This window comes from Salmo salar, chromosome 11 (assembly GCF_965601325.2).
Source record: "Salmo salar chromosome 11, fSalSal1, whole genome shotgun sequence".
NCBI classification, from domain to species: domain Eukaryota; kingdom Metazoa; phylum Chordata; class Actinopteri; order Salmoniformes; family Salmonidae; genus Salmo; species Salmo salar.
This window is the reverse complement of record NC_138301.1, coordinates 102,872,445-102,899,468: the sequence shown is the minus strand read 5'-3', so window position 1 is coordinate 102,899,468 and position 27,024 is coordinate 102,872,445. Positions and strand designations below refer to the sequence as shown.

The window sequence follows — 27,024 nt, the reverse complement described above, 5'->3', positions numbered from 1 at the left end:
CGGGCATCATTATTCACAATCACTCTACAGACAATTCCCTCGACCTCATGGCTTGATTTTCGCTCTGACATGCACTGTCAACTGTGGGACCTTATTTGGACAGGTGTGTGCCTTTCCAAATAATGTCCAATCAATTGAATTTACCACAGGTGGACTCCAATCAAGTTGTATAAACATCTCAAGGTCTCATAGCAAAGGGTCTGAATACTTGTAAGGTATTTCTGTTTTTTATAAAAACATTTATAAAAACCTGTTTTTGATTTCTCATGATGGGGAATTGTGTGTAGTTTGCTGAGGCTTTGTATTTATTTAATCAATTTTAGAATAAGGCTGTAATATAACTAAATGTGGAAAAAGTCTAGGAGTCTGAATACTTTCTGAAGGCACTGTATATTTGGTGAAGCTGATGGCTATACTGTTGGCCTTGCAGTGGATGGAGGAAGTCAAGCCAGAGAGAGTAGTTATTTGCTCTAATTCATGTGCAGTGTTGATGAGTCTGCAGTCTTTTAGCACACGTAGCAGACAAGACCTGCTTGATGAGGTACAACAAACCCATGGCAGGATTAGACAAATGGGTATGCAGATAAGATTGATTGGGTCCCAGCCCATGTGGGGGTGGAGGGGAACGAGGCAGTTGATGTACTGGCTGAACAAGCACTTAGTAGTTTTAATGAGCAAGGCAGAGGCAAAAAGCCTGATATAGACAGTGATGGTGCAGAGATGGCAGGAGCAGTGGAGTAGAGATACTAAGGGCAGGCATTTATTTCAAGTACAGGATGGGACAGAAGAGAGGAGACTATTTTTTTACAAGATTAATGGTGGGACACAGCCGGTTGAATAAGACTTTAAATGTGATAGGAAAGTATCCAACAGGAAAGTGTTATTATTGCCAGGAAACAGATACTGTGGAGCATGTGTTGCTACAGTGTGGGCAGTATCAGAGGTAAAGAGAGAGGATGAGATCTCGTATGAGGAAGATAGGGATACAGGGAATTAGTTTAAAGTATTTATTGAGTAAAACTTCCTTAGATATAGTCTCAAATATGTTGTTGTGTTTTTTAATAGCAACAGGGCTGTCAGGTAGGATTTATTATTTCCGTGTCTTTGGCCCACACTCCAGTACAGTTAGTGGCGGTAATGCACTCTAACGTTGGATGCCAACCGCTGATAAACCCCACCGAAGAAGAAGACGTGTAGAACTGTGACATATCTGGGTTATCTTTATTGTCTGTGCATCAACTCTTTAGACGTGCCAGTCCTGTGAGAGATTGATTGTCATTTGATTTCAATGGTTTTATCGGGCTGACCAGTCATTGGAAGTATACCGATTTTTGTATTTGACTTGCGGTGCTGTTGTTGTTAAACAGCTAGTGGCATGCTTCTCACTGGCAGTGCTAGCGGTCGGCTAACATAGCCAGCTAGCTTGTTTAGCTAGCTATCTAGTTGCCATTCATTGATTCTGACTTTCTGTTTTTATTTTCGTTAACGTTAATTGGTTGGCGAGCTAACGTTTATTAGCATACGCTAGTTGCTTTGATTAAGGCTAGCTAGCTAGGTTACTGATTTAACTGCAACGATGCTATGGTCAGTTTATGACAAGATGTTGGACTACCGAAAACTAGCTACCTAGCTAAAGTTACAATTAAATAATGGGAGGTTTAGTTGACTAATTGTATTTGAAGAAGTAAGCTAGAGGGAGCTAGTGATAGTGGTTTAAATGGCAAAAATAGAACCAGGAAATGGACGTAAGTCAGCAGAGTCCCACAAAAGTTTGCGGGGCACGACAGAAAGTCTGGCACTGACAGATGGAGAAGGCAACCCCTTCGGCTCGGACTCGGAACTAAATGCCTATACCAGTGAGAGACAGACGGATAAATATGGATTTATTGGGGGTGCACAACAATATTCAGAACACTCGTAAGTATGACCCATCTGTTTAGAATTTTCCATAAAAAATGACGTCGCCAGCTAGCTCGTTCGTCTGTTGCTGACAGACATAACTGTTCTAAATTGTCAAGACGTTGTCATAACAAGTTTCTTACAGATTAGTCACCTGATTGACCCCTTGTCATCTGACTTCACACACCACTTTACTGTTTGTTATTTTCTAATATGCCATCCATATTTTAATCAGTAGCCTGTTATTTGTTATCCCTGGAGGCCAACGTAAACATTTCTTCCTCTTGCTCAGTGTTACTCTCCAGGCTGGTCTCATAGACTAGACGTAACATAATAAACTTATGTTACGTTTGGTATGGTTACATATTTAAGACCTAAAACGCGAATGTCTAGTAACCCAAATGTTGCGTGTTCGATTCTCTTCACGGATAACTTTAGCATTTTAGCTAATTAACAACAATTTACTACTTTGCAACAACTTAGCATGTTAGCGAACCCATCTTCTAACCTTTTTAGCTAACCTTTTCCCTAACCTAAACCCTTTAACCTAACTCCTAATCTTAACCCTAACCCCTAACTCCAAAAGCTAGTTAGCGTTAGCCACAACAAATTGGAATTTGTAACATATTGTACATAATCTGCTTCCATGTAGACTTGACAGCCTTTGTGTTGTATGGCATTTTCCCTTTCTCATTTTGTTTACCAATGTGTGTTATGTTCGGCTGGGTACTGCTGCCTTGTAAAGTAGAGGTCAACCGATTAATCGGCATGGCCGATTTTAAAGTTTTTATAACAATCGGTAATCGGCATTTTTGGACGCCGATTACATTGCATTCCACGAGGAAACTGTGTGGCAGGCTAACTACCTGTTATGCGAGTGCAGCAAGGAGCCAAGGTAAGTTGCTAGCTAGCATTACACTTATAAAAAACAATCTTCACATAATCACTAGTTAACTACACATGGTTACATTTACATTACATTTAAGTCATTTAGCAGACGCTCTTATCCAGAGCGACTTACAAATTGGTGCATTCACCTTATGATATCCAGTGGAACAACCACTTTACAATAGTGCATCTAAATCTTTTAAGGGGGGGGTTAGAAGGATTACTTTATCCTATCCTAGGTATTCCTTAAAGAGGTGGGGTTTCAGGTGTCTCCGGAAGGTGGTGATTGACTCCGCTGTCCTGGCGTCGTGAGGGAGCTTGTTCCACCATTGGGGTGCCAGAGCAGCGAACAGTTTTGACTGGGCTGAGCGGGAACTGTGCTTCCTCAGAGGTAGGGGGGCCAGCAGGCCAGAGGTGGATGAACGCAGTGCCCTTGTTTGGGTGTAGGGCCTGATCAGAGCCTGAAGGTATGGAGGTGCCGTTCCCTTCACAGCTCCATAGGCAATCACCATGGTCTTGTAGCGGATGCGAGCTTCAACTGGAAGCCAGTGGAGAGAGCGGAGGAGCGGGGTGACGTGAGAGAACTTGGGAAGGTTTGAACACCAGACGGGCTGCGGCGTTCTGGATGAGTTGTAGGGGTTTAATGGCACAGGCAGGGAGCCCAGCCAACAGCGAGCTGCAGTTATCCAGATGGGAGATGACAAGTGCCTGGATTAGGACCTGCGCCGCTTCCTGTGTGAGGCAGGGTCGTACTCTGCGAATGTTGTAGAGCATGAACCTACAGGATCGGGTCACCGCCTTGATGTTAGTGGAGAACGACAGGGTGTTGTCCAGGATCACGCCAAGGTTCTTAGCACTCTGGGAGGAGGACACAAGGGAGTTGTCAACCGTGATGGCGAGGTCATGGAACGGGCAGTCCTTCCCCGGGAGGAAGAGCAGCTTCGTCTTGGTTGATGATATTACTAGGTTAACTAGCTTGTCCTGCGTTGCATATAATCAGTGTGGTGCCTGTTAATTTATCATCGAATCACAGCCTATTTCGCCAAATGGCTGATGATTTAACAAAAGCTCATTTGCGAAAAAAGCACAGTCGTTGCACGACTGTACCTAACCATAAACATCAATGCCTTTCTTAAAATCAATACACAGAAGTATATATTTTTAAACCTGCATATTTATTTACAAGAAATTCATGTTAGCAGGCAATATTAACTAGGGAAATTGTGTCACTTCTCTTGCGTTCATTGCACACAGAGTCAGGGTATATGCAACAGTTTGGGCCGCTTGGCTCGTTGCAAACTAATTTGCCAGAATTTTACATAATTATGACATTGCACAACCTTCAATGTAATAGCAATGTTTACACTTAGGGTTGCCACCCGTTCGATTAAAATATGGAAGGGTTCCGTATTTCATTGAAAGAATAAACGTTTTGTTTTCTAAATGATAATTTCCGGATTTGACCATATTAATGACCAAAAGCTCCTAATTTATGTGTTTATTATAATTAAGTCTATGATTTGATAGAGCAGTCTGACTGATCGGTGGTAGGCAGCAGCAGGCTTGTGAGCTTTCATTCAAACTTTACTCCGTTTGCCAGCAGCTCTTAGCAATGCTTGAATCACAGCGCTGTTTGTAACTTCAAGCCTATCAACTCCTGAGATTATGCTGGCAATACTAAAGTGCCTATTAGAACATCCAATAGTCAAAAGGTATATGAAATACAAATGGTATAGAGAGAAATAGTAGACGCATCATAATTCCTATAATAACTACACCATGAAACTTCTTAACTGTGAATATTGAATAACTGGGAATTTTGAACGGCGGCTAATAATAATGTCCGGAACGGAGCAAATGGAATGGCATCAAACACCTGGAAACTATGCGTTTGATGTATTTGATACCATTCCATTGATTCTACTCCAGTCATTACCACAAGCCCGTTCTCCCCAATTAAGGTGCCACCTACCTCCTGTGGTAGCTACATCCATCTTAAAAAGAAATAGATGACAGTGGTGGTCATGTCAACTCGTCTTATGTTTTTCCCGACTGGTGGCGCAGTCCACTAATTCAATGGTTGTGAGTTTTAATCCCATTATTTACAATATTCATCCTGTGCCCAAACACTTTTAATTCTGAAAAGTGAAGGTCTACCTGCGAGAGGGGTAACCCTGGTAGTATATATATATTATTTTAACAGTACCCAAGATCAGTCGGAGTTAATTTGACCACTGGAAAAATAGCTACTGTGTACTGAAATGCAGGTTGGATTGATTTGAGACACTAATTTTAATTTAAGGTGATGATTGCACTTCCAAACACAATTCCGCAATACACGTGAGTCCACATTTTCAAGGATTTGAACTTACACCAGAAGTGGCAATAGATGTGTGGTAATGGTCCAAAGCTGTATTTGCTCACGATGCACATAATTTGGTTATCAGAGGGTGCCGGTGGACTTCTGGTATGATTTAGTGAGAAAGTGTTGGGATCAGGTACAACTGTTTACCCACCCCCAAACTTAATATTTATGAGCAATTCCCCCCACCCACAACTTCTCACCTGAATGCATTTTTTATTTTACTTGAAGGGGTTGGGTAAATGCTGAAATTGGGGTCGAGAGTTACCCTTTAAAGCATACTACATTTTTGAAATGTATATAAAATGTTATGTTTTTCGAATAGCAAAGACCATTCAATACGGTCAAAACCTTTTTTGGCCTCACCAGCCATTATTGATAAATCTATACCTTGTTTTGTAGCATATTGTATTAAACTGAAATGTTATTGTCTATTATTTGTTTGTCTATTTTTAATATGCCCTGTTTGATATGTATCAAGTCTGGGTAATACTTTTGCCATTCTATTGCTTATGAGCTTTGTTATTATTTTGTCAAAAGTTATTAAAGTTATGGGTCTGTAATCAGCAGAGGACTCTCCAGATTTTCCTTGTTTTAATAGAACTTTAATAACTGTTTGATACATGTAACTAGGAAGCACTGAATTGAGTGACGTGTGTTGTCATTTCTGTAAAAGGGGCTCTACTTTGTCCCAAAATGTTTAATGGAATTCTATGGGAAAGCCGTCCTTTCCTGGTGTTTTTCCTCCGCGTTAATTTTTTAACAATGTCTCTGTTTTTATTGATAATTTTTTTTGTCTGCTGATAATTGATTCAGAGTTGTTGAGTCTAAGAAGACTTTTGGATCAGATTAAAATTCCTGCATGCCCAAAAAGCCTACTATTTAGAACACAAGTATGGGTATTCGGACATAGCCATTTTCTTTTCTACACTACTATGGCTTTTAGCCACTGAGTTCAACATGTGCCGCTGGTTTCCTGCAAAACAGAATACCGGCCTGATGTGTCACCACTTGGTCCAAACAAACGTCTTCTGACTCTACATACAACCTATTGTGATGTGCATTTCTCTTGTGTTTAGGTCCCCTGTGAGTGGTTGACAAGCACCAGGAGTAGGAGTGGGGGGGGAACAGAACTAGGGGAATGTTCTCAGAGCTACCTGCTTTCTTTGTCCTTCACAGGCTGTGGCAAGTGTTCCACTGTTTTGTCTGAGGATTCATTTCCTTTGAGAAGTAGGAAGAGATCAGACGCTGCTCCTCCCCCACCAATGACAGGCCCCTCCCCCTAGAGTGCCAGGATGTGATAAAAAGCATGCCACATCCCAGCACTGAACTGTTTGTATGGTGTTTTGTATTTGAGAGCGATTGCTCAAAATGATAGTATTTGGACTGCACCTGTCCCTGTTTACCTAGAGCTTCCTGAGATCACCCCCGACCCGGGATGACTGTAATCTGATAGTCTGAATTAGTGCAGACAGGCTAATGCCAATCACTGTCTGTGTGCTGCATTCAGCCCTTTGTACTACCTGGTATTTGTCTACCTTGTAAAGCAGGTGCTTGTGTGAGGCACTGCTGTTTGCACGGCATGAGTGACCTCTTGTCTTTCACTCTGGGGTTTTTATGTCCTACTATCTGTCATGTTATATGATCTGCTGGAGTTTGAAAGAGAATGCAGGCCTAAGTGTTCTGCCCATTTTGTTGGATGTAGACTAATGACTGCAAGGCAGTCCCTAGAATAAATGTAAAAAGTCAAAACAAAGTGGACCTGTCAGAGCCTCTTAGGCGAAGAGCTTGTTAGTTTTAGCCTGTCCAAACTGTCTTTTATTATTATTGTTAAGTCTTTTTGTTGTGCATTCTGCAGCAGGCTTTTCTGGCTGTTTTGGTTTCCTCCATTGGAAGGGAAAGGGCATGTTGTCCTTTGACTAATGATGCTATGGCTACCACAGTTGCTGCCACTGTGACAGAACAGTGGTATCTGTGTGTTCATGGATCTGTGTATGTTCCATTGCCTTGTATGCGTGATATGTCAGAGGTCTGTGCCTCTCCTTAGGTTATATTTTATTTATGTAGCCTATTTTCATTCATCGCTGAGAAAAAGCAGAGGCTGCTTATAATGAGGACAATGACACAGTATAATTCCAAATCTAATTTTATTTGTCACATGCTTTGTAAACCAAAGGTGTAACAGGGAAATTCTTACTTAAGGGTCCTTTTCCAAGAATGCAGAGATAAAGATAAAAAAAATATATACACTGCTCAAAAAAATAAAGGGGACACTTAAACAACACAATGTAACTCCAAGTCAATCACACTTCTGTGAAATCAAACTGTCCACTTAGGAAGCAACACTGATTGACAGTAAATTTCACATGCTGTTGTGCAAATGGAATAGACAACAGGTGGAAATTATAGCGGTTCTGCTGTTTTGGTCACTTTTGAATGCTGGCGGTGCTTTCACTCTAGTGGTAGCATGAGACGGAGTCTACAACCCACACAAGTGGCTCAGGTAGTGCAGCTCATCCAGGATGGCACATCAATGCAAGCTGTGGCAAGAAGGTTTGCTGTGTCTGTCAGCGTAGTGTCCAGAGCATGGAGGCGCTACCAGGAGACAGGCCAGTACATCAGGAGACGTGGAGGAGGCCGTAGGAGGGCAACAACCCAGGAGCAGGACCGCTACCTCCGCCTTTGTGCAAGGAGGAGCACTGCCAGAGCCCTGCAAAATGACCTCCAGCAGGCCACAAATGTGCATGTGTCTGCTCAAATGGTCAGAAACAGACTCCATGAGGGTGGTATGAGGGCCCGACGTCCACAGGTGGGGGTTGTGCTTACAGCCCAACACCGTGCAGGACGATTGGCATTTGCAAGAGAACAACAAGATTGGCAAATTCGCCACTGGCGCCCTGTGCTCTTCACAGATGAAAGCGGGTTCACACTGAGCACATGTGACAGACGTGACAGTCTGGAGACGCCGTGGAGAACGTTCTGCTGCCTGCAACATCCTCCAGCATGACCGGTTTGGCGGTGGGTCAGTCATGCTGTGGGGGGGCCGCACAGCCCTCCATGTGCTCGCCAGAGGTAGCCTGACTGCCATTAGGTACCGAGATGAGATCCTCAGACCCCTTGTGAGACCATATGCTGGTGCGGTTGGCCCTGGGTTCCTCCTAATGCAAGACAATGCTAGACCTTATGTGGCTGGAGTGTCAGCAGTTCCTGCAAGAGGAAGGCATTGATGCTATGGACTGGCCCGCCCGTTCCCCAGACCTGAATCCAATTGAGCACATCTGGGACATCATGTCTCGCTCCATCCACCAACGCCACGTTGCACCACAGACTGTCCAGGAGATGGCGGATGCTTTAGTCCAGGTCTGGGAGGAGATCCCTCAGGAGACCATCCGCCACCTCATCAGGAGCATGCCCAGGCGTTGTAGGGAGGTCATACAGGCACGTGGAGGCCACACACACTACTGAGCCTCATTTTGACTTGTTTTAAGGACATTACATCAAAGTTGGATCAGCCTGTAGTGTGGTTTTCCACTTTAATTTTGAGTGTGACTCCAAATCCAGACCTCCATGGGTTGATACATTGGATTTCCATTGATAATTTTGTGTGATTTTGTTGTCAGCACATTCAACTATGTAAAGAAAAAAGTATTTAAGATTATTTCATTCATTCAGATCTAGGATGTGTTATTTTAGTGTTCCCTTTATTTTTTTTTTGAGCAGTGTATAAATAGACACACAAGGAATAAATACACAGTGAATAACAATCAAAATAACATGGCTATATACAGGGAGTACCAGTACAGAGTAGATGTGCCGGGGTACGAGGTAATTGAGGTAGATATGTACATATAGTTAGGGGTAAAGTGACTAGGCAACAGGATAGATAACAGACAGTAGCAACAGCAAATGTGGAAAGTGTGTGTGTAGTGTCAATATGCATGTGTGCGCGTATTGTGTGGGTGTGTGTGCATAGTCAGTGCAGGAGAGTTAGTCCAAAAAAGTGTGTTGAATCTGGGCGATATGGAGCTAAAATCCATATTGCGATAAATTGACACAATTAATGCCATAATGATAAATTGAACGATAAATGAACAACATTAAATGTAAACTAAACTACAGTTTTTTTTTTTACCCTTTAAACTACTACTTTGAATGTTTAGCTTTCAATTTTCCCTTTAAGTCACCCATATTTCTCTAGTATAGGCTACTTATCGTAGTGAACGATATCAGCAAAATGCCCCCGATAAGTGGTTGGTATAGTCGTTGTCGATCATTTTCAGTTTATCGTCTCAGCTTTTGTGTGCTGGTGTAAGTACAGTATATTTGTGGGTAGAGTCTAGTGTGTGTGCGCATAGTCATTGAGAGTTGGTGCAAAAAAGGGTAAATGGTGGTAGCTTTTTAGGAATCTTGTTTAGAAGTCTTATGGTTTGGAGGTAGTGATGTGCAGTTCACGAGTGATTTGTTGTTTTTGAACGACTCTTTGTTGACTCGGGAGTCAAGATTAGTTTTTTCTCTGTGATTCATTCATTTTAGTCATTCATTTTGGCCGCAATTAATTCTGCAGCAGGATAAATACATGGTCGTCCGGCTCAGCGCCTCTGGAGACTTGCTCTGACCAGCAACTGTCTATCATGTCCGCTAGGGAAAATCGATCATGCTGCAGGCAGCATAGAGAAGAAAAATACATGTTTAGAACTGATAATTGATCGCATGGTGCAAAAATGAATGCAATTAATTTATTATTGAATGTTATGATGGACACAACTTTGTAGAACGAAAACATACACAGCCTCTGCTCAACAAACTTAAACTCGGTAACGAATCGTTTGGGGGGCTGCAGTTCACAAACGATATTGAGCGAATCACTCTCACGGCAGTCAAGCTATGCATTGCGTGTCATTCACAGTCTAGTCTGGTTGCGGCCACAACTAGATCTCGTCTCAAATGTATCAAGAAATAATCTTATTTGTATGCCTAGCAATCAACAAATGTACATTGTTTAAAGCACACTTTTACAAGTCAGTTACAAATGACAGAACAAATTAGCCGCTATGGTGAAGGACAAGTGAACGAGAGGCCTGTAGAATCATGACTCAAGTTTTTAATTCATCGTTCACCGGTAGGCGGTCCTGCGTGCTCTGGGCATTCATTTGAAAATCAGTAGTCGAATGATTTTATTATTTTGATCTAACGACCTAAAAAGATCAAGGTCGGTAAAAAGAGCTGAACTTCCCATCACTACTTGGGGTAGAAGCTGTTCAGGGTCCTGTTGGTTCCAGACTTGGTGCACATCACCAACAAACTGTCATGGTCCAAACACACCAAGACAGTTGTGAAGAGGGCACTACAACACTTTTCCCCCTCAGGAGACTGAAAAGATTTGGCATGGGTCCCAGATCCTCAAAGTTCTACAGCTGCACCATTGAGAGCATCCTGACCGGTTGCATTACAGCCTGGTATGGCAACTGCTCTGCATCTGACCGTAAAGCACTACAGAGGGTAGTGCATATGGCCCAGTTCATCACTGGGGCCAAGCTTCCTGACATCCAGGACCTGTATACTAGGCGGTGTCAGAGGAAGGACCAAGAAATTGTCAAAGACTCCAGTCACCCAAGTCATAGACTGTTCTCTCTGCTACCGCACGGCAAGCGGCACTGGAGTGCCAAGTCTAGGACCAGAAGGCTCCTTAAAACTTCACTAGGGTAGGGGGCAGCATTTGGAATTATGGATGAAAAGCGTGCCCAAAATAGATTTGGATAGAAAACACTCTGAAGTTTCTAAAACTGTTTGAATGATGTCTGTGAGTATAACAGAACTCATATGGCAGGCAAGAACCTGAGAAAAATCTAACCAGGAAGTGTGGAAATCTGAGCTTTGTAGTTTTTCAAGTGGTTGCCTATACAGTATACAGTGACTTAGGGTTCATTTTGCACATCCTAAGGCTTCCACTAGATGTCAACAGTCTTTAGAAAGTTGTTTCATGCTTCTACTGTGAGTGGGGAGAGAATAAGAGCTGACTCAACAAGTGGACTGCCTGAGGCCAATGAGTTGTTTACTGCGCAGTCACGCAGGCGCACCGTTCCTTTTTCCACTGTAATGAAAACGCTATTGTCCGGTTGGAATATTATCGAACATTTATGATAAAAAGACCCTAAGGATTGGTTTTAAACATCGTTTGACGTGTTTCTACGAACGGTAATGGAACTTTTTGACTTTTCGTCTAGGGTTTTGCGCTCGTGCATTATGCCTTTGGAATAGTGATCTGAACGCGCAAACAAATCAGAGGTATTTGGACACAAATATGGAGTTTATCGAACAAAACAAACATTTATTGTGGAAGTAGGAGTCCTGGGAGTGCATTCCGACGAAGATCAGCAAAGGTAAGTGAAGATTTATAATACTATTTCTGAGTTTTGTTGACTCCAGAACTTGGCGGGTAACTGTATAGCTTGCTTTGATGGCTGAGCTCTGTACTCAGATTATTGCAAAGTGTGCTTTCGCCGTAAAACTTTTTTGGAATCTGACACAGCGGTTGCATTAAGGAGAAGTTTATCTTTAATTCTTTGAATAACAGCTTTTTTTTATTTTATCAACGTTTATGATGAGTATTTCTGTAAATTGATGTGCTCATTCACCGGAAGTTTTTGGAGGCAAAACATTTCTGAACATTACACGCCAATGTAAAATGTTTTTTTTGGATATAAATATGAACTTTATTGAGCAAAACATGCATGTATTGTGTAACATGAAGTCCTATGAGTGCCATCTGATGAAGATCATCAAAGGTTAGTGCTTAATTTTAGCTTTGTTTTTGTGATGCCTCTCCTTGCTTGGAAAATGGCTGTGTGGTTCTTGTTTAGGTGCTGTCCTAACATAATCTAATGCTATGCTTTCGCCGTAAAGCCTTTTTGAAATTAGACACTGTGGTTAGATTAATGAGAAGTTTCTTTAAAATGGTGTATAATAGTTGTATGGTTGAGAAATTTGAATTATGATATTTTTGTTGTTTTGAATTTGGCGCCCTGCTATTTCACTGGCTGTTGGCTAGCGTCCCGCGGGTGGGACGCTAGCGTCCCACAACCTCACTAGGGTAACAGCTTCTACCCCCAAGCCATAAGACTGCTGAACAACTAAACCAATCAAATGGCCACCTGGATGATATACACTGCTGCTGCTCGCTGTTTATTATCTGCATAGTCACTTTACAAATGACCTTGACTAACCTGTACCCCCGCACATTGACTCTGTACCGGTACCTCCTGTATATAGCCTCGTTATTTTTTTTGACTATTTAGTAAATCTTTTTTTAACTCAATTTCTTGAACTGCATTGTTGGTTAATCATTTCACGGTAAGGTCCTGTTGTATTTGGCACGTGACGAATAAATACAATTTGATTTGGTACCGCTTGCCATGCAGTAGCAGGGAGAACAGTGGAGTCTTTGACAATTTTTTGGGACCTTCCTCTGACATTGCCTGACATAGAAGTACAGGATCTGGAACAGTTGATGCTCTCATGCATGGTTCAGTGTTGCTTGCCTCGAAGCAAGCATAGAAGGCACTTAGCTCTTCTAGTAGGTAGGTTCGTGTCGCTGGGCAGCTCGCGGCTGAGTTTCCCTTTGTAATCCGTGACAGTTTGCAAGCCCTGCCACATCCATCGAGCGTCAGAGCCAGCGTAGTAGGAATTGATCTTAGTCCTGTATTGACTTGACTTTTGGCCTGTTATGTTTCGTAGGCGGTCTTAGCGGGATTTCTTATATGCGTCCGGATTAGTGTCCCGCTCCTTGAAAGCAGCAGCTCTAGCCTTTTAGTAAAGTGCGGCTGTTGCCTGTAATCCAAGACTTCTGGTTGGGGTATGTACGTACGGTCACTGTGGGGATGACTTCGTCTATGCACTTTTATTATTGAAGCCAGTGACTGATGTGGTAAACAGCTCAATGTTATCGGATGCATCCCAGAACATATTCCAGTCTGTGCTAGTGAAACAGTCCTGTAGCTTAGCATCCGCTTCATCGGACCACTTCCGTATTGTGTGTGTGTTTCACTGGTACTTCCTGTTAGAGTTTTTGCTTGTAAGCAGGAGGATAAAGTTATGGTCTGATTTACCAAATGAAGGGTGAGGAAGGGCCTTTATAAGCGTTTGTGTGTGGAGTAAAGGTGATCTAGAGTTTTGTTGCTTCTAGTTGCACAGGTGACATGCTGTAAAACATTTGGTAAAAAGGATTTTGTTTTTCCTGCATTAAAATAACCGTCCACGAGAAACGCCCCCTGTTGATGTGCATTTTCTTGTTTGCTTATGGCACTATACAGTGCGGTCTTAGTGCCTGCATCGGTTCGTGTTGGTAAATTGTCAGGTACGAAAAATAAATGGTATGGTCTGCAGCTTATCATGAGGTATTCTAACTCGGGTAAGCAAAAACTCGAGAGTTTCTTAACAGCTGGTGCACGATCTCTAATGTTAGCAAAGAGACACGCCCTTCGTCTTACCCGAGTCTGCCGTCCGGTCTTGACGATGCATAGAAAAACCAGTGATATGTACATTATCCATGTCCTCGTTGTATATTATCTGTGTCCGCCCTGAGAAACAATTTCTGGTCCCGTTTGCTCTCCAGTGACTGCATGTTCGCCAATAGAACAGAGGACAATGGCGGTCTATTTGCTTGCCTGTCTCGTCAGGATGCCGCCTGCCTCTTTCGTCGCCGCTTCTTCTTTCGAGTCGTGGAATTAGGGCCTGGTTTGGAGTAAGCAGAACGTCCAGAGCTGCCGACTCGTTGAAGTAGACATTTTTCATCTAAATCGAGGTTAGTGATTGCTGTTCTAATGTCCAGAAGCTGTTTTCACGCATTGGAAATGATGGTGGAAACATTACCTACAAAAAAAGTAACAACTAGTGGGAAAAAACACGAAATAGCAGAATTGGTCAGGAGCCCGTAAGACTGCCACTGCAGTGCCATCTACACAGTTCACCCCTCCTTCCTCCATCCCCCTTGGCTAATTTGACCACAGTCGTTCCAGGTTACTGGGTGTGTCTGTCAGATGGATGCAATAAAGATGCTCTTTCTCAGAGGCCCTCTGAAACACACGCAGCCTCTTGAGGGTCCTTTTTTGAACCGCCCTCGACTCTACTGTCCTCGCCTCCATCCTCTGCTCTGTCTCTTCCGAGGGAAGGAGCACAAGCCCAGCTCTCCTCCTCAGTCTCCTGTTTTCATCTGGAGAGGCGCTACAATGGCAGCCATTGTCCTTGTCTTTTTTAAATATTTTCTTCAATTTCCGCTCTTGTTTCAACAGACACTATGATCATATGGCTCAAGTTTTCTAGCGAAAGAGTTGTTTCTGAAAGAGAAACAATGTAGGCTCCTCTGGTCGAATGATTTTAAAAAGCAACAGGAAGCAGCTTGTATTTTTGTTTTTCTCCAAGACAACTTCCTGTGTGATGGATGGCGCTTCCTGTTTGGCCCCCGGCCCTTCCTTCCCTCACTCTCCTCTTGTTTCACTGTTGTCTGTGTTGACAATCAAGTCAAATTGTATTTGTCACATTCGCCAAATACAACAGGTGTAGACCTTACCATGAAACGCTTACAAGCCCTTAACCAACAATGCAGTTAAAGAAAGAGTTAAGAAAATATTTACTCAATAAAGTAAAAAAAATGTAATCAAAAAGTAAAAAGATTACATAACCATAACGAGGCTATATACAGGGAGTACCGGTATCGAGTCAATGTGCGGGGGTACAGGTTAGTTGGGTTAATTTGTACATGTAGGTAGGGGTAAAGTGACTGCATAGATAATAAACAGCAAGTAGCAGCAGTGTAAAAACAAAGGGATGTGGGGTCAATGTAAATAATCTGGTTGGCCATTTGACTACCTTTTGCTTTTCATGTCTAAATACATCCCTGAGTGTTTGTTTAGAGAGACAGATGTATGTGTCTGTAGTGTGACCCTGGGTCGGTCTGTCTCCCTGACTCCCACAGAGCTGAAAACATCCCTCCTGAGGTGCTGAGGCAGAGGGAGGCCAAATGGCTGGACATGCTCAACAACTGGGACAAGTGGATGGCAAAGAGACACAAGAAGGTAAGCCAGTCAAACACTGGCTGATCTACACAAATCCCATTTGCTGACGATAACAGCAAATTCCTGTGTTGGTCTTTTCTAGAAACATGTTAAGGTAGCCTTGCAAGCTGTTATGTGTCACCCCTTTTACTCCTGTTGAGTGACTGCTTTGGATACTACAGTATGCACCTGTCAGGTCACAATCCAGTCACCACAGCCCACCTGTTTTGCAATGTGTAACTCAGCTGATTTATTATTACACACACACAGTGTACACAAACCAGCCTGGAGAAAAGTCCTTAGGTCATGAACTGTAGAAGGAAAGTTATTGAACACATACTTGAACAACCTGTCCCCCTTGCTTGATATTTTAATCTATTACACTGATGGAATTCCCATGATTTTTAAACTAATCGTGCATGATAATGATGAGTGGCTGTGACCGTAGCACTAAATCTCTATCCCCAGATGAAGCTGCGCTGTCAGAAGGGCATACCCCCCTCTCTGCGAGGCCGGGCGTGGCTCTACCTGTCTGGAGGAAAGGTGAAGAGGGAGCAGCACAAGGGCAAATTTGAGGTTACTCACTACCCTCCACCGTTAATACCAGTTTCTCACACACACACAAACTTAACACTCATACTTTTACACATAGTGTAGCATGTAAATAACTGTTTCTTTTTAAGGAGCTGGACAGCCAGGCGGGAGACCCTAAGTGGGTGGATGTGATAGAGAGGGACCTCCACAGACAGTTCCCCTTCCATGAGATGTTTGTGGCAAGAGGAGGCCATGGGTAAGCAATGTGAATGGGACGTTGTTTGTCATTGTTTCTGTTGGTGTTACTTGTGCCTTTGTCTCAGTATTTTTCTCTGTTTTTTAGTAACTGAATTGCGCTTACTGTGTATTTAGGCAGCAGGACCTGTACCGTGTCCTGAAGGCCTATACTCTGCACCGGCCAGAGGAGGGTTACTGCCAAGCCCAGGCTCCCATTGCTGCTGTGCTGCTAATGCACATGCCTGCTGAGGTGAGCCTACACACACATACTGTTACTCACACGACAATGTTTTCTGATAAAGTTCGCATACATATGCCAACCGTCATGTTTAATTTATGTTTGTGCTTTACTGACAGGATGCATTCTGGGGTCTGGTCCAGATCTGTGAGAAGTATCTTCCTGGATACTACAGTGCAGGGCTGGTAAGACGCACGTTACTTCAAACTACATACACATTCTCTCTCCTTCACTGACACTTATACTCAAAAAGAACACAGACACAAAAATACAATGACCCAAGATCATGTGCTTTAGAGAATTTGCTGACTGTCGGGTGTGACAGGGTGAGGTCTTTTACTAGGGTTTAAAGATCAGGCATACGGGACACAGTTAAATGGGTTAACTCAAAGAGCTTACCTGTCACTAAAATAAAATTAAACATTCATTCAGCATGTTTATCATTGTCAGGAACACCTGTTTCTTGGAAAATAAAAGCTGTACAATTTGAGGTGACAATCATGTTGAAATGCAGGCTTGCAGGTCATATTATTGGGCCAGCTCTCTAGCTGGCATGTGCTGCTGTCATTGCATACCTGTAGCGTGTTGTCTGTGACGGTGACATGCTAATGACATAATGCCCTGAATGAGCGGGTGACCAGACAATGTGGTCCAGATAATGCAACTATTAGATTTAACAAAGAGGAAGGAGTCTGTTCTCGTGTCCCCTCACACTCTCACACACTTTCTTTCTCCCGCTCACCCCTCCCTGCCTCTCTCCCCCTCTGCTCTCCTTTCTGACTGTTGTTCCTGTGTGCTCCTGTAGGAGGCGATCCAGCTGGATGGAGAGATCCTGTTTGCTCTGCTGAAGCGGGTGTCTCCTCTGGCCCACCGCCACCTGAAGAAGCACAAGATGGACCCCATCCTGTACATGACGGAGTGGTTCATGTGTGCCTTCTCCAGAACCCTGCCCTGGGTCTCCGTGCTGCGTGTCTGGGACATGTTCCTCTGTGAGGGTGAGAGACTTTCCACACAGTAAACATACACACATTACATTATGTCCACATGAGAGCACTCTGAGAGGCATGCTCTTTAGACAGACACACACACGCCGGCATACTCATCATTACATACACTACCGTTCAAATGTTTGGGGTCGCTTAGAAATGTCCTTCTTTTTGAAAGAAAAGCACTTTTTTTTTGTTGGTCCATTTTAAAATAACATCAAATTGATCAGAAATACAGTGTAGACATTAATTTTGTAAATGACTATTGTAGCTGGAAACGGCAGATTTTTATAGAATATCTACGTGGGCGTACAGAGGCCCATTTATCAGCAACCATCACTCCTGTGTTCCAATGGCACATTGTGTTAGCTAATCCAAGTTTACCATTTAAAAAAGGCTAATTGATCATTAGAAAACCCTTTTGTAATTATGTTAGCACAGCTCAAAACTGTTCTGATTTAAAGAAGCAATAAAACTGGCCTTCTTTAGACTAGTTGAGTATCTGGAGCATCAGCATTTGTGGGTTAGATTACAGGCTCAAAATGGCCAGAAACAAAGAACTTTCTTCTGAAACTCGTCAGTCTCTTCTTGTTCTAAGAAATGAAGGCTATTCCATGCGAGAAATTGCCAAGAAACTGAAGATCTCATACAATGCTGTGTACTACTCCCTTCACAGAACAGCGCAAACTGGCTCTAACCAGAATAGAAAGAGGAGTGGGAGGCCCCGGTGCACAACTGAGCAAGAGGACAAGTACATTAGCGTGTCTAGTTTGAGAAACAGACACCTCACAGGTCCTCAGCTGGCAGCTTCATTAAATAGTACCCGCAAAACACCAGTCTCAACGTCAGCAGTGAAGAAGCAACTCCGGGATGCTGGCCTTCTGTCTTAGCCTTTTAAAATGATAAACTTGGATTAGTTAACACAATGTGCCATTGGAACACAGGAGAGATGGTTGCTGATAATGGGCCTCTGTACGCCAATGTAGATATTCCATAAAAAAATCTGCCATTTCTAGCTACAATAGTCATTTACAACATTAACAATTTCTACACTGTATTTCTGATCGATTTGATGTTATTCTAAGTAGATTTCAAAACAAATAATTTTTAAGTATCAAAAGTAAATGTAATTGTGAAAATATACTTAAGTATAAAAAGTAAAAGTACATTACATTTCATATACATTTCAAATTCCTTATATTAAGTAAACCAGACGGCAGCATTTACATTATTTTTAATTTACGGATAGCCAGGGGCACGCTCCAACACTGACATCATTTACAAACGAAGCATGTGTTTAGTGAGTCCGCGGTAGGAATGACCAGGGATGTTCTCTTGATAAGTTTGTGAATTAGACCATTTTCTTGTCCTGCTAAGCATTCAACATGTAACTTTTGAGTTTCAGGGGAAATGTATGGCATAAAAAGTTACTTTTTCTTTAGGAATGTAGTGAAGTGAAAGTTGTAATAAAAATGTATTCTAAAGTACCGATATTTATTATTATTATTGCTCATATTAAAAGTATTTTTACTTAAGCACTTTACACCACTGCTGTCTGGTGTGTGTTCGTCCAGGAGTGAAGATCATCTTCCGGGTGGGCCTGGTGTTGTTGAAGTGCATGCTGGGCTCCCAGGACAAGCTGAAGACGTGTCAGGGCCAGTATGAGACTATGGAGCTGCTCAAGACCATAGATACACGCTACATGCAGGAGGGCTTTCTAGTACGGGAGGTACAACCACAGCCATACTTATAGAACAGAAACCTAAAATACTGGAGAATGCTCAGTGTCATGTTTTATTGTCACTTTGAGAATGACGAGACTGTCATGGCCACATTGCATGCTAAGGGCTATGGTGTAAACTGAAAAACATACCATGCTGCCACCTAGTGATACTTCAATAAAACACTATTACAGTCATGATTTCTGCTAAGACCAATGTGATTAACCACTACTCCTTATGCTCTGTCCCAGATTCTAGAGCTGCCAGTGTCAGAGCGGGACATTGAGAAGGAGCACCTGGCATCAGTGCGGCGCTGGAAGGAGACCCGGGGTGAGTTGCACTGCAAGTCCCTTCCCAGAATGCACGGCGCCAAGGCCATCATGGCTGCCGAGCCGCCCAGTCGCCAAGACCTGAGACAGAACCCCACCATCATTGTCGAGTCGCCCCTGGCAACCAAGAGCAATGGGGAGGACAAGGAAAGGAAAAAGACCAAAGAGGAGAAGAATGGGAAGAAGAACAGCTCTCCGACCCCAGTGGCAGCCTACCTTGAACCCAGCGAGCCCTCCCCCCTCCTCAAAGACACAGCCCTGCTGGGCTCCAATCAGAGCCTGAGCAGCACAGAGCATGACACCTACCTGTAGCAGGTAGGTGTCACTTGTTTACTGCTCACTGACTCCATATCCCCAGTATACCTTTACCCTCTGACCCATCCCCACCTCTGCCCTGATGATCAGGTCCCACTACCTCTTGACTGACCCTTTCCATTATAGCCATTTGCATCCATAGCAAAACACTAAAACAATTGGAAGCCTCTGGCATAGACCAAGTAGTAGTTGTTTTTCACACATATATGCGAGATGACAATTCAATCAGTTGGGAGAGTGCAGCACTAACCTTCGTTTAGTTGGCCATACGGGTATACATGTACTTGGGCTGAGGGTAAATTGATCTCAGCGGCAGGCTGTATAATCATATCAGTTGATTATTTCAATCTTTTCTCACTGAAGAAGTCTTAGACTTAGTCAATATCAGATGACGTAACTATGAAGTCTGTTTAGCCAAGAGTTCTGGATCTGGAGGCTGGACCACTGCCTATTTACGTTTTCCACCTAATATATATACTGTAGTATGAGACACTACATTCCCAACACACACCAATCCAGCATTGTTAGATTAAGTTCTCAGTCACAGGGAATGTCAATTCAGTTAAATTGTAATCCCAGCAGAATATTTTGAATCACATAGGTTGCCAACATACTGTATAAAGATTAATGCTATTGTCATTCACTCATTGGTGCATCCTTTCTCTCTGGTTGTAGGTTATATTGGTGAGCACTAGAGCGCTCTGTGGGGGCATTTTCCTGCCCTGACCAATGAAAGAACTTGAATGACGGGTTGAGGGAAAATCAATCATCTGTATATCATCTTCATAAGGAAATGAACATTTGCAGGACAATTCCTGTCACTAGACCAAAGCTTGTTGATTTGATGTTTTGACATACAGTATGTGTTGTAAGATCCATGCTGTCTGAATTATTCCTGAGTGTGTTTTTGATTCTTTGCTGAGCTCCAGAGAACAGAGTTGAGTGTGTGTGTGGTGTCATGCAGTGGGAGAAACATGGTAGAATGCCAGTTGATGGACCACTCATATACTCAGCCATGTTGATTTCATCTAGCCGTTTTGATGAAGTATAAGCTATTTGTGTATAGCTGTTTATTAACTGGGCATAATTTCTTTGTATACATTCATCTATGTTTCACATAAATGTGTGTCACGGTCAAATATTTACCTGTAGATAAGATTACAATTGCTGACGTTTCTGAAGGGAACATCTGTATGAAAGAACTGGGTAAAAAAATGATTGTACATTTTTGTATGGTAAAAGGATGATTTCTATAAAAATTGCTGTAGATTCACACTTGCACATAGTATAAAACATAATATACTATAGATTTTATATTTGTCTAAGATGAAGCACTTTGTCCCTGGTCACTCCCTTTAAGAATAGAATTAACAATAATATTTTGTTTGTCTTCTGTAAGATTGTCCGTGTGTGTATACACACTGAACAAAAATGTAAACACAACATGTAAAGTGTTGGTTTCATGAGCTGAAATAAAAAATCCCAGAAATGTTCCATACGCACAAAAAGCTTATTTCTCTGTTTTTGCACAAATTTGTTTACATCCCTTTTAGTGAGCATTTTTCCTTTGCCAAGATAATCCATCCACCTGACAGTGGCATATTAAGAAGCTGATTAAACCGCATGATCATTACACAGGTGAACCTTGTGCTGGGGACAATAAAAGGCCACTTTAAAATGTGCAGTTTTGTCACACAACACAATGCCACAATCGTCTCAAGTTTTGAGGGAGTGTACAGTTGGCATGCTGACTGCAGGATGTCCACCAGAGCTGTTGCCAGAGAATTTAATGTTTATTTCTCTACCATAAGCTGCCTCCAATGTCATTTTGGAGAATTTGGCAGTATGTCCAACTGGCCTCAACCACAGACCATGTGTAACCATGCCAGCCCAAGACCTCCACGTCTAGCTTCATCTGTGGGATCCTCTGAGTGGGAGGGGTATTTTGTCTAATAAAGCTCTTTTGTAGGGAAAAGCTAATTCTGGTTGGCTGGGACTGGCTGCCAAGTGGGTGGGCCTATGCCCACCCATGGCTGCACCCCTGCACAATCATGTGAAATCAATAGATTAGGGCCTAATGAATACATTTATTTCCTTATGTACAATCAGTCAAATATTTCTAATTGTCACTAGTTGCATTTATATTTTTTTTAGTATACAGTGCATTTGGAAAGTATTATGAGCTCTTCCCTTTTTCCACATTTTGTTATGCAACAGCCTTATTATAAAATTGTTTCAATTATGATTTTGTTTCTCATCAGTTCACACAGAATACTCCGTAACGACAAAGGGAAAACAGGTTTTTCAATTTTTTTGCAAATGTATTAAAAAATAAAAAACATACCTTATTCACAATTATTCAGACCCTTTGCTATGAGATTTGAAATTGAGCTCAAGTGCATCCTGTTTCCATGAATCATCCTTGAGATGTTTCTACAACTTGATTGGAGTTTACCTGTGGTAAATTCAATTGATTGGACATAATTTGGAAAGGCACACACCTGTCTATATAAGGTCCCACAGTTGACGGTTCATGTCAGAGAAAAGAACCAAGCCATGCGGTCGAAGCATCACATCTGGAGGAAACCTGGCACCATCCCTACGGTGAAGCATGGTGGTGGCAGCGTCATGCTGTGGGGATGTTTTTCAGCAGCAGGGACTGGGAGACTAGTCAGGATCGAGAGAAAGATGAACGGAGCAAAGTACAGACAGATCTTTGATGAAAACCTGCTCAGGACCTCAGACTGGGCGAAGGTTCACCTTCCAACAGGACAATGACCCTAAGCACACAGCCAAGAGTGGCTTTGGGACAAGTCTCTGAAAGTCCAGCCAGAGCCCGGACTTGAACCCAATCGAACATCTCTGGAGAGACCTGAAAATAGCTGTGCAGCGACGCTCCCCATCCAACCTGACAGAGCTTGAGAGGATCTGCAAAGAAGAATGGGAGAAACTCCCCAAATACAGGTGTGCCACGCTTGTAGCGTCATACCCAAGAAGACTCGAGGCTGTAATCGCTGCCAAAGGTGCTTCAACAAAGTACTGAGTAAAGGGTCTGAATACTTAAGTAAATGTGATATTTCCTTTTTTTTTTTTTTTTTTTTAATAGTTTTTGCTTTGTCATTATGGGGTATTGTGTGTAGATTGATGAGGGGGGGAAACAATTTTAATCCATTTTAGAATAAGGCTGAAATGTAACAAAATGTGGAAAAAGTTAAGGCTTCTGAATACTTTCCGAATATATATATATATATATATATATATATATATTAGTGGGAAATCTATATCCACCTGAGTGAGTTCTGACACATTTTACCAACAATCTGACACAATAGAAGGTGAACGGTGCAGAAGGGTATCTCAGCTCTTTAAATACGGCTGTGTACAGTAGGTGGTACCATTGAGCTTTGTTAAACAGGAAATTCTAGCATGGGTCTAATCCTACTGAAATGTGCTAATAATCCTGGGTCATATTTCTACAACCACGTTAAGTGTGCATGGATTTCTGGGGAATAGAGGGTACGTATGGGAAAACAATTATAGATTAAGAACATTTGGAAGATTCTCTGTTGCTGGAACTTCATCTGTAAGCAGAATTGTCAATGTTTGGAACCTAAATGCTAACAAATTAGGCATTTTGTTGGTCTCATTGTACGTTATACTTAGGAGGAACCAGAAGAATATAGCTATCAACTTTCCACATGGCCATGAGTGATGATGATGAGATAGTAAAGGCACTCCTCTCCATTTTAGTTTCGTATTAGACTACATCTCCTTGTATCTACCAGCTGTTTATGAACCAAGCCACTCACATTTACATGAATAAAATGTGATACTCTTGGACTAATCGGTTATGTCTGTTTCTCATTCAATATAGTAAAACATTTGGTGCAAAAGAGACTGATGGCAGAACAGAAGACGACTGGATAGAGGGTAATGTGATCTCCGTATACTCCCCCAATCAGCCAACCACCCTCACATACGCACATTAGCGCACTTCCTTGGACACCTGTTTCTCTGGGTCTTTCAGCTCTGAGTGGTATTTGCATCTCAAAGACGGTAGATTCCCACAACACGCCTCGCCCCAACTATTTCCCATCATCCGTTAATGGATGTGCAGGGCCTGTTAAATGTGCAACGGCCAAACAATAAGGATAGCCGTGTTCCTCACTCTGATGATTTTATCTAGACAGTCATAATTACCAGAAAAGGCCGTTTCACACTCTGTCCGACATCCTACTAATTGCCCTGAGGCCAGGTTATTCTCTTCAACATAATTTGCATCTAAACATACTGTACCAAAAATATTATAGGACTTTGATGTTGCCGTCTCCCTGCCATAGATGCACTGATACTTAAGGTAACACAGACCTGAGAGATATACATCTGCTCCTTATTTTGTTGTGTCTCCTCTCCACACACTTCCGATCCTTTGTAACAGAATACATTTTAGGGCCTCTGTGGATTGCTTCTTTCGTTTTTGAATTATTTTTATTGTGAACAAATTGTTATTTACAATGACGGCCTACCCCGGCCGAATTGTGCGCCGCCCTATGGGACTCCCAATCACAGCCGGATGTGATGCAGCCTGGATTCGAACCAGGTACTGCAGTGACGCAGTGTCTTAGACCACTGCGCCACTTGGGAGTCCAACAGTTCACCGTTAAGATGAGGGGTCCTCACTTCCACAGACGGCCAGAAGACAAGACTATCTGAATTTCAGATCAGATGATGGAGTCTGTTTCTTTCTCTTTCCTCTGTTTGGCATTGATAAGCCGCCCTCAGAGCCACCATCATTGTGTCTAACAATCACAGAATACCAGTCATTGGAAGCTATTTCATGGTTTCTCTTGTCTCCTTTTGGCCTTTCTCCTGATTACTGGGGTAAACAATGCATCTCCTGCTCTCCACCTGTCCCCTCTGTTGCTCAGGGACATTCAAACATGGGCCCAGATTACAAGGAGTGTAATTGGAGACCAGTGAATAGCATCAGAGCTGATCTGTGGAGGACAAGAAACGACCCAGACATGCCTCTAGAACCAACCCAACCTACAGGACATACTGTAACAGTGTAGGTCACTGTAACCACTAGCCGTTAGACTACCGAGCGGCTCCCTGTTTCATCTATTGCTGCTCATTGGACCCTATGATCACTCGGCTACACAGCTGATGCCTGCTGGACTGTTCATTAACACGGTACTTAATTATGTTTATCTGTCGGCTCCAGCCTCAAACTCAGGCCCTGTGTGTAGCTAACTGACCCACTTTGCCCATTCATCTCCATTTACCCGTTGTTGTTGTTGTCTTAGCTATTTACCCATTGTTGTCTCACCGTTGTTGTCTTAGCTCTCCCAATCAACACCTGTGATTGCTTTATGCCTTTCTCTAATGTCAATATGCCTTGTATATTGTTGTTTAGGGCAGTTCTCATTGTTTTATTTTACTGCGGAGCCCCACGTCCTGCTCAACATGCCTTAGATAGCCCCCTTGTCCCACCCCCCACACATGCGGAGACTGCACCTAGCTTAACTGGTGCCTCCAGAGATGCAACCTCTCTCATCGTCACTCAATGCCTAGGTTTACCCACACTGTACTCGCACCCTACCATACCCTTGTCTATACACTATGGCCTGAATCTATCCTACCATGCCCAGAAATCTGCTCCTCTTATTCTCTGTTCCCAAAGCACTAGACGACCAGTTCTTATAGCCTTTAGCCGTACCCTCATCCTACGCTCCTCTGGTGATGTAGAGGTTAACCCAGGCCCCTGTGTGTCCCCAGGCACTCTCATTTGTTGACTTCTGCAACCGTAAAAGCCTTGGGTTCATGCATGTTAACATCAGAAGCCTCCTCCCTAAGTTTGCTTTATTCACTGCTTTAGCACACCCCGCCAACCCTGATGTCCTAGCCGTGTCTGAATCTTGATTTAGGAAGGCCACCAAAAATTCTGAAATTTCCATCCCCAATTAAAACATTTTCCATCAAGACAGAACTGCTAAAGGGAGCAGAATTGCAATCTACTGTAGAGATAGCCTGCAGAGTTCTGTCATACTGTCCAGGTCTATGCCCAAACAGTTCGAGATTCTACTTTCAAAGATCCATCTCTCCAGAAATAAGTCCCTCACTGTTGCCGCTTGTTATAGACCCCCCTCAGCTCCCAGCTGTGCCCTGGACCCCATATGTGAATTGATTTCCCCCCATCTATCGTCAGAGTTCGTACTGCTACGTGACCTAAATTGGGATATGCTTAACACCCCTGCCATCCTACAATCTAAGCTAGATGTCCTCAATCTCACACAAATGATCAAGGAACCTACCAGGTACAACCCCAAATCAGTAAACATGGGCACCCTCATAGATGTCATCCTGACCAACTTGCCATCTAAATACACCTCTACTGTTTTCAACCAGGATCTGAGCGATCACTGCCTCATTGCCTGCGTCCATAATGGGTCCGCGGTCAAACGACCACCCCTCATCACTGTCAAATGCTTCCTAAAACACTTCTGCAGGCAGGATTAGGAGTCTAATCGACCTGGCCCGGGTATCCTATAAGGATATTGACCTCATCCCGTCAGTAGGGCATGCCTGGTTGTTCTTTAAAAGTGCCCCCTTCAAAATATTTAGAACTAAGAACAGATATAGCCCTTGGTTCATTCCAGACTTGACTGCCCTTGACCAGCAAAAAAACACCATGTGGCGTACTGCACTAGCATCGAATAGTCCCCAACGATATGCAACTTTTCAAGGAAGTCAGGAACCAATACACACAGTCAGTTAGGAAAGCAAAGGCTAGCTTTTTCAAAAATGAATTAGCATCCTGCAGCACTAATTCTAAAAAGTTTTGGGACACTGTAAAGTCCATGGAGAATAAGAGTACCTCCTCCCAGCTGCCCAATGCACTGAGACTAGGAAACACTGGAAACACAACACTGTCACAGCAATCCGGTTTCCGAGCTGGTCACGGGTACACCTCAGCCATGCTCAAGGTCCTAAACGATATCATAACCGCCATCGATAAAAGACAGTACTGTGCAGCCGTCTTCATCGACCTGGCCAAGGCTTTCGACTCTGTCAATCACCGTATTGTTATCGGCAGACTCAACAGCCTTGGTTTCTCAAATGACTGCCTCGCCTGGTTCACTAACTACTTCTCAGACAGAGTTCAGTGTGTCAAATCAGAGGGCCTGTTGTCCGGACCTCTGGCAGTCTCTATGGGGGTGCCACAGGGTTCAAATCTCGGGCCGACACTTTTCTCTGTATATAACAATGATGTCGCTCTTGCCGCGGGTGATTCTTTGATCCACCTCTACACAGACCACGCCATTCTGTATACATCTGGCCCTTCTTTGGACACTGTGTTAACAAACCTCCAGACGAGCTTCAATGCCATACAACACTCATTCCGTGGCCTCCAACGGCTCTTAAATGCTAGTAAAACTAAATCCATGCTCTTCAACTGATCGCTG

The 27,024-nt window shown here is 43.0% G+C and overlaps 1 protein-coding gene across 2 annotated transcripts; it reads left to right on the top strand.

Annotated features, from left to right (window-relative positions):
• Window positions 1-768: 768 nt before the first annotated feature.
• On the top strand, window positions 769-21,052 carry LOC106563181 (TBC1 domain family member 10A). Of its 2 annotated transcripts, XM_014128491.3 has the most exons (10): window positions 770-1,917; window positions 15,120-15,219; window positions 15,667-15,774; window positions 15,882-15,988; window positions 16,105-16,219; window positions 16,327-16,392; window positions 17,013-17,202; window positions 18,768-18,922; window positions 19,166-19,558; window positions 20,234-21,052. In XM_014128491.3, the coding sequence occupies exons 1-9, from the start codon at window positions 1,718-1,720 to the stop codon at window positions 19,553-19,555; spliced, it is 1,431 nt and encodes a 476-aa protein (XP_013983966.1). In that variant the 5' UTR covers window positions 770-1,717; the 3' UTR covers window positions 19,556-19,558; window positions 20,234-21,052. The 2 variants fall into 2 exon arrangements, with proteins under 2 accessions (XP_082814328.1, XP_013983966.1); XM_082958202.1 differs by having other exon boundaries at window positions 769-1,917; window positions 19,166-21,052.
• Window positions 21,053-27,024: the final 5,972 nt, after the last annotated feature.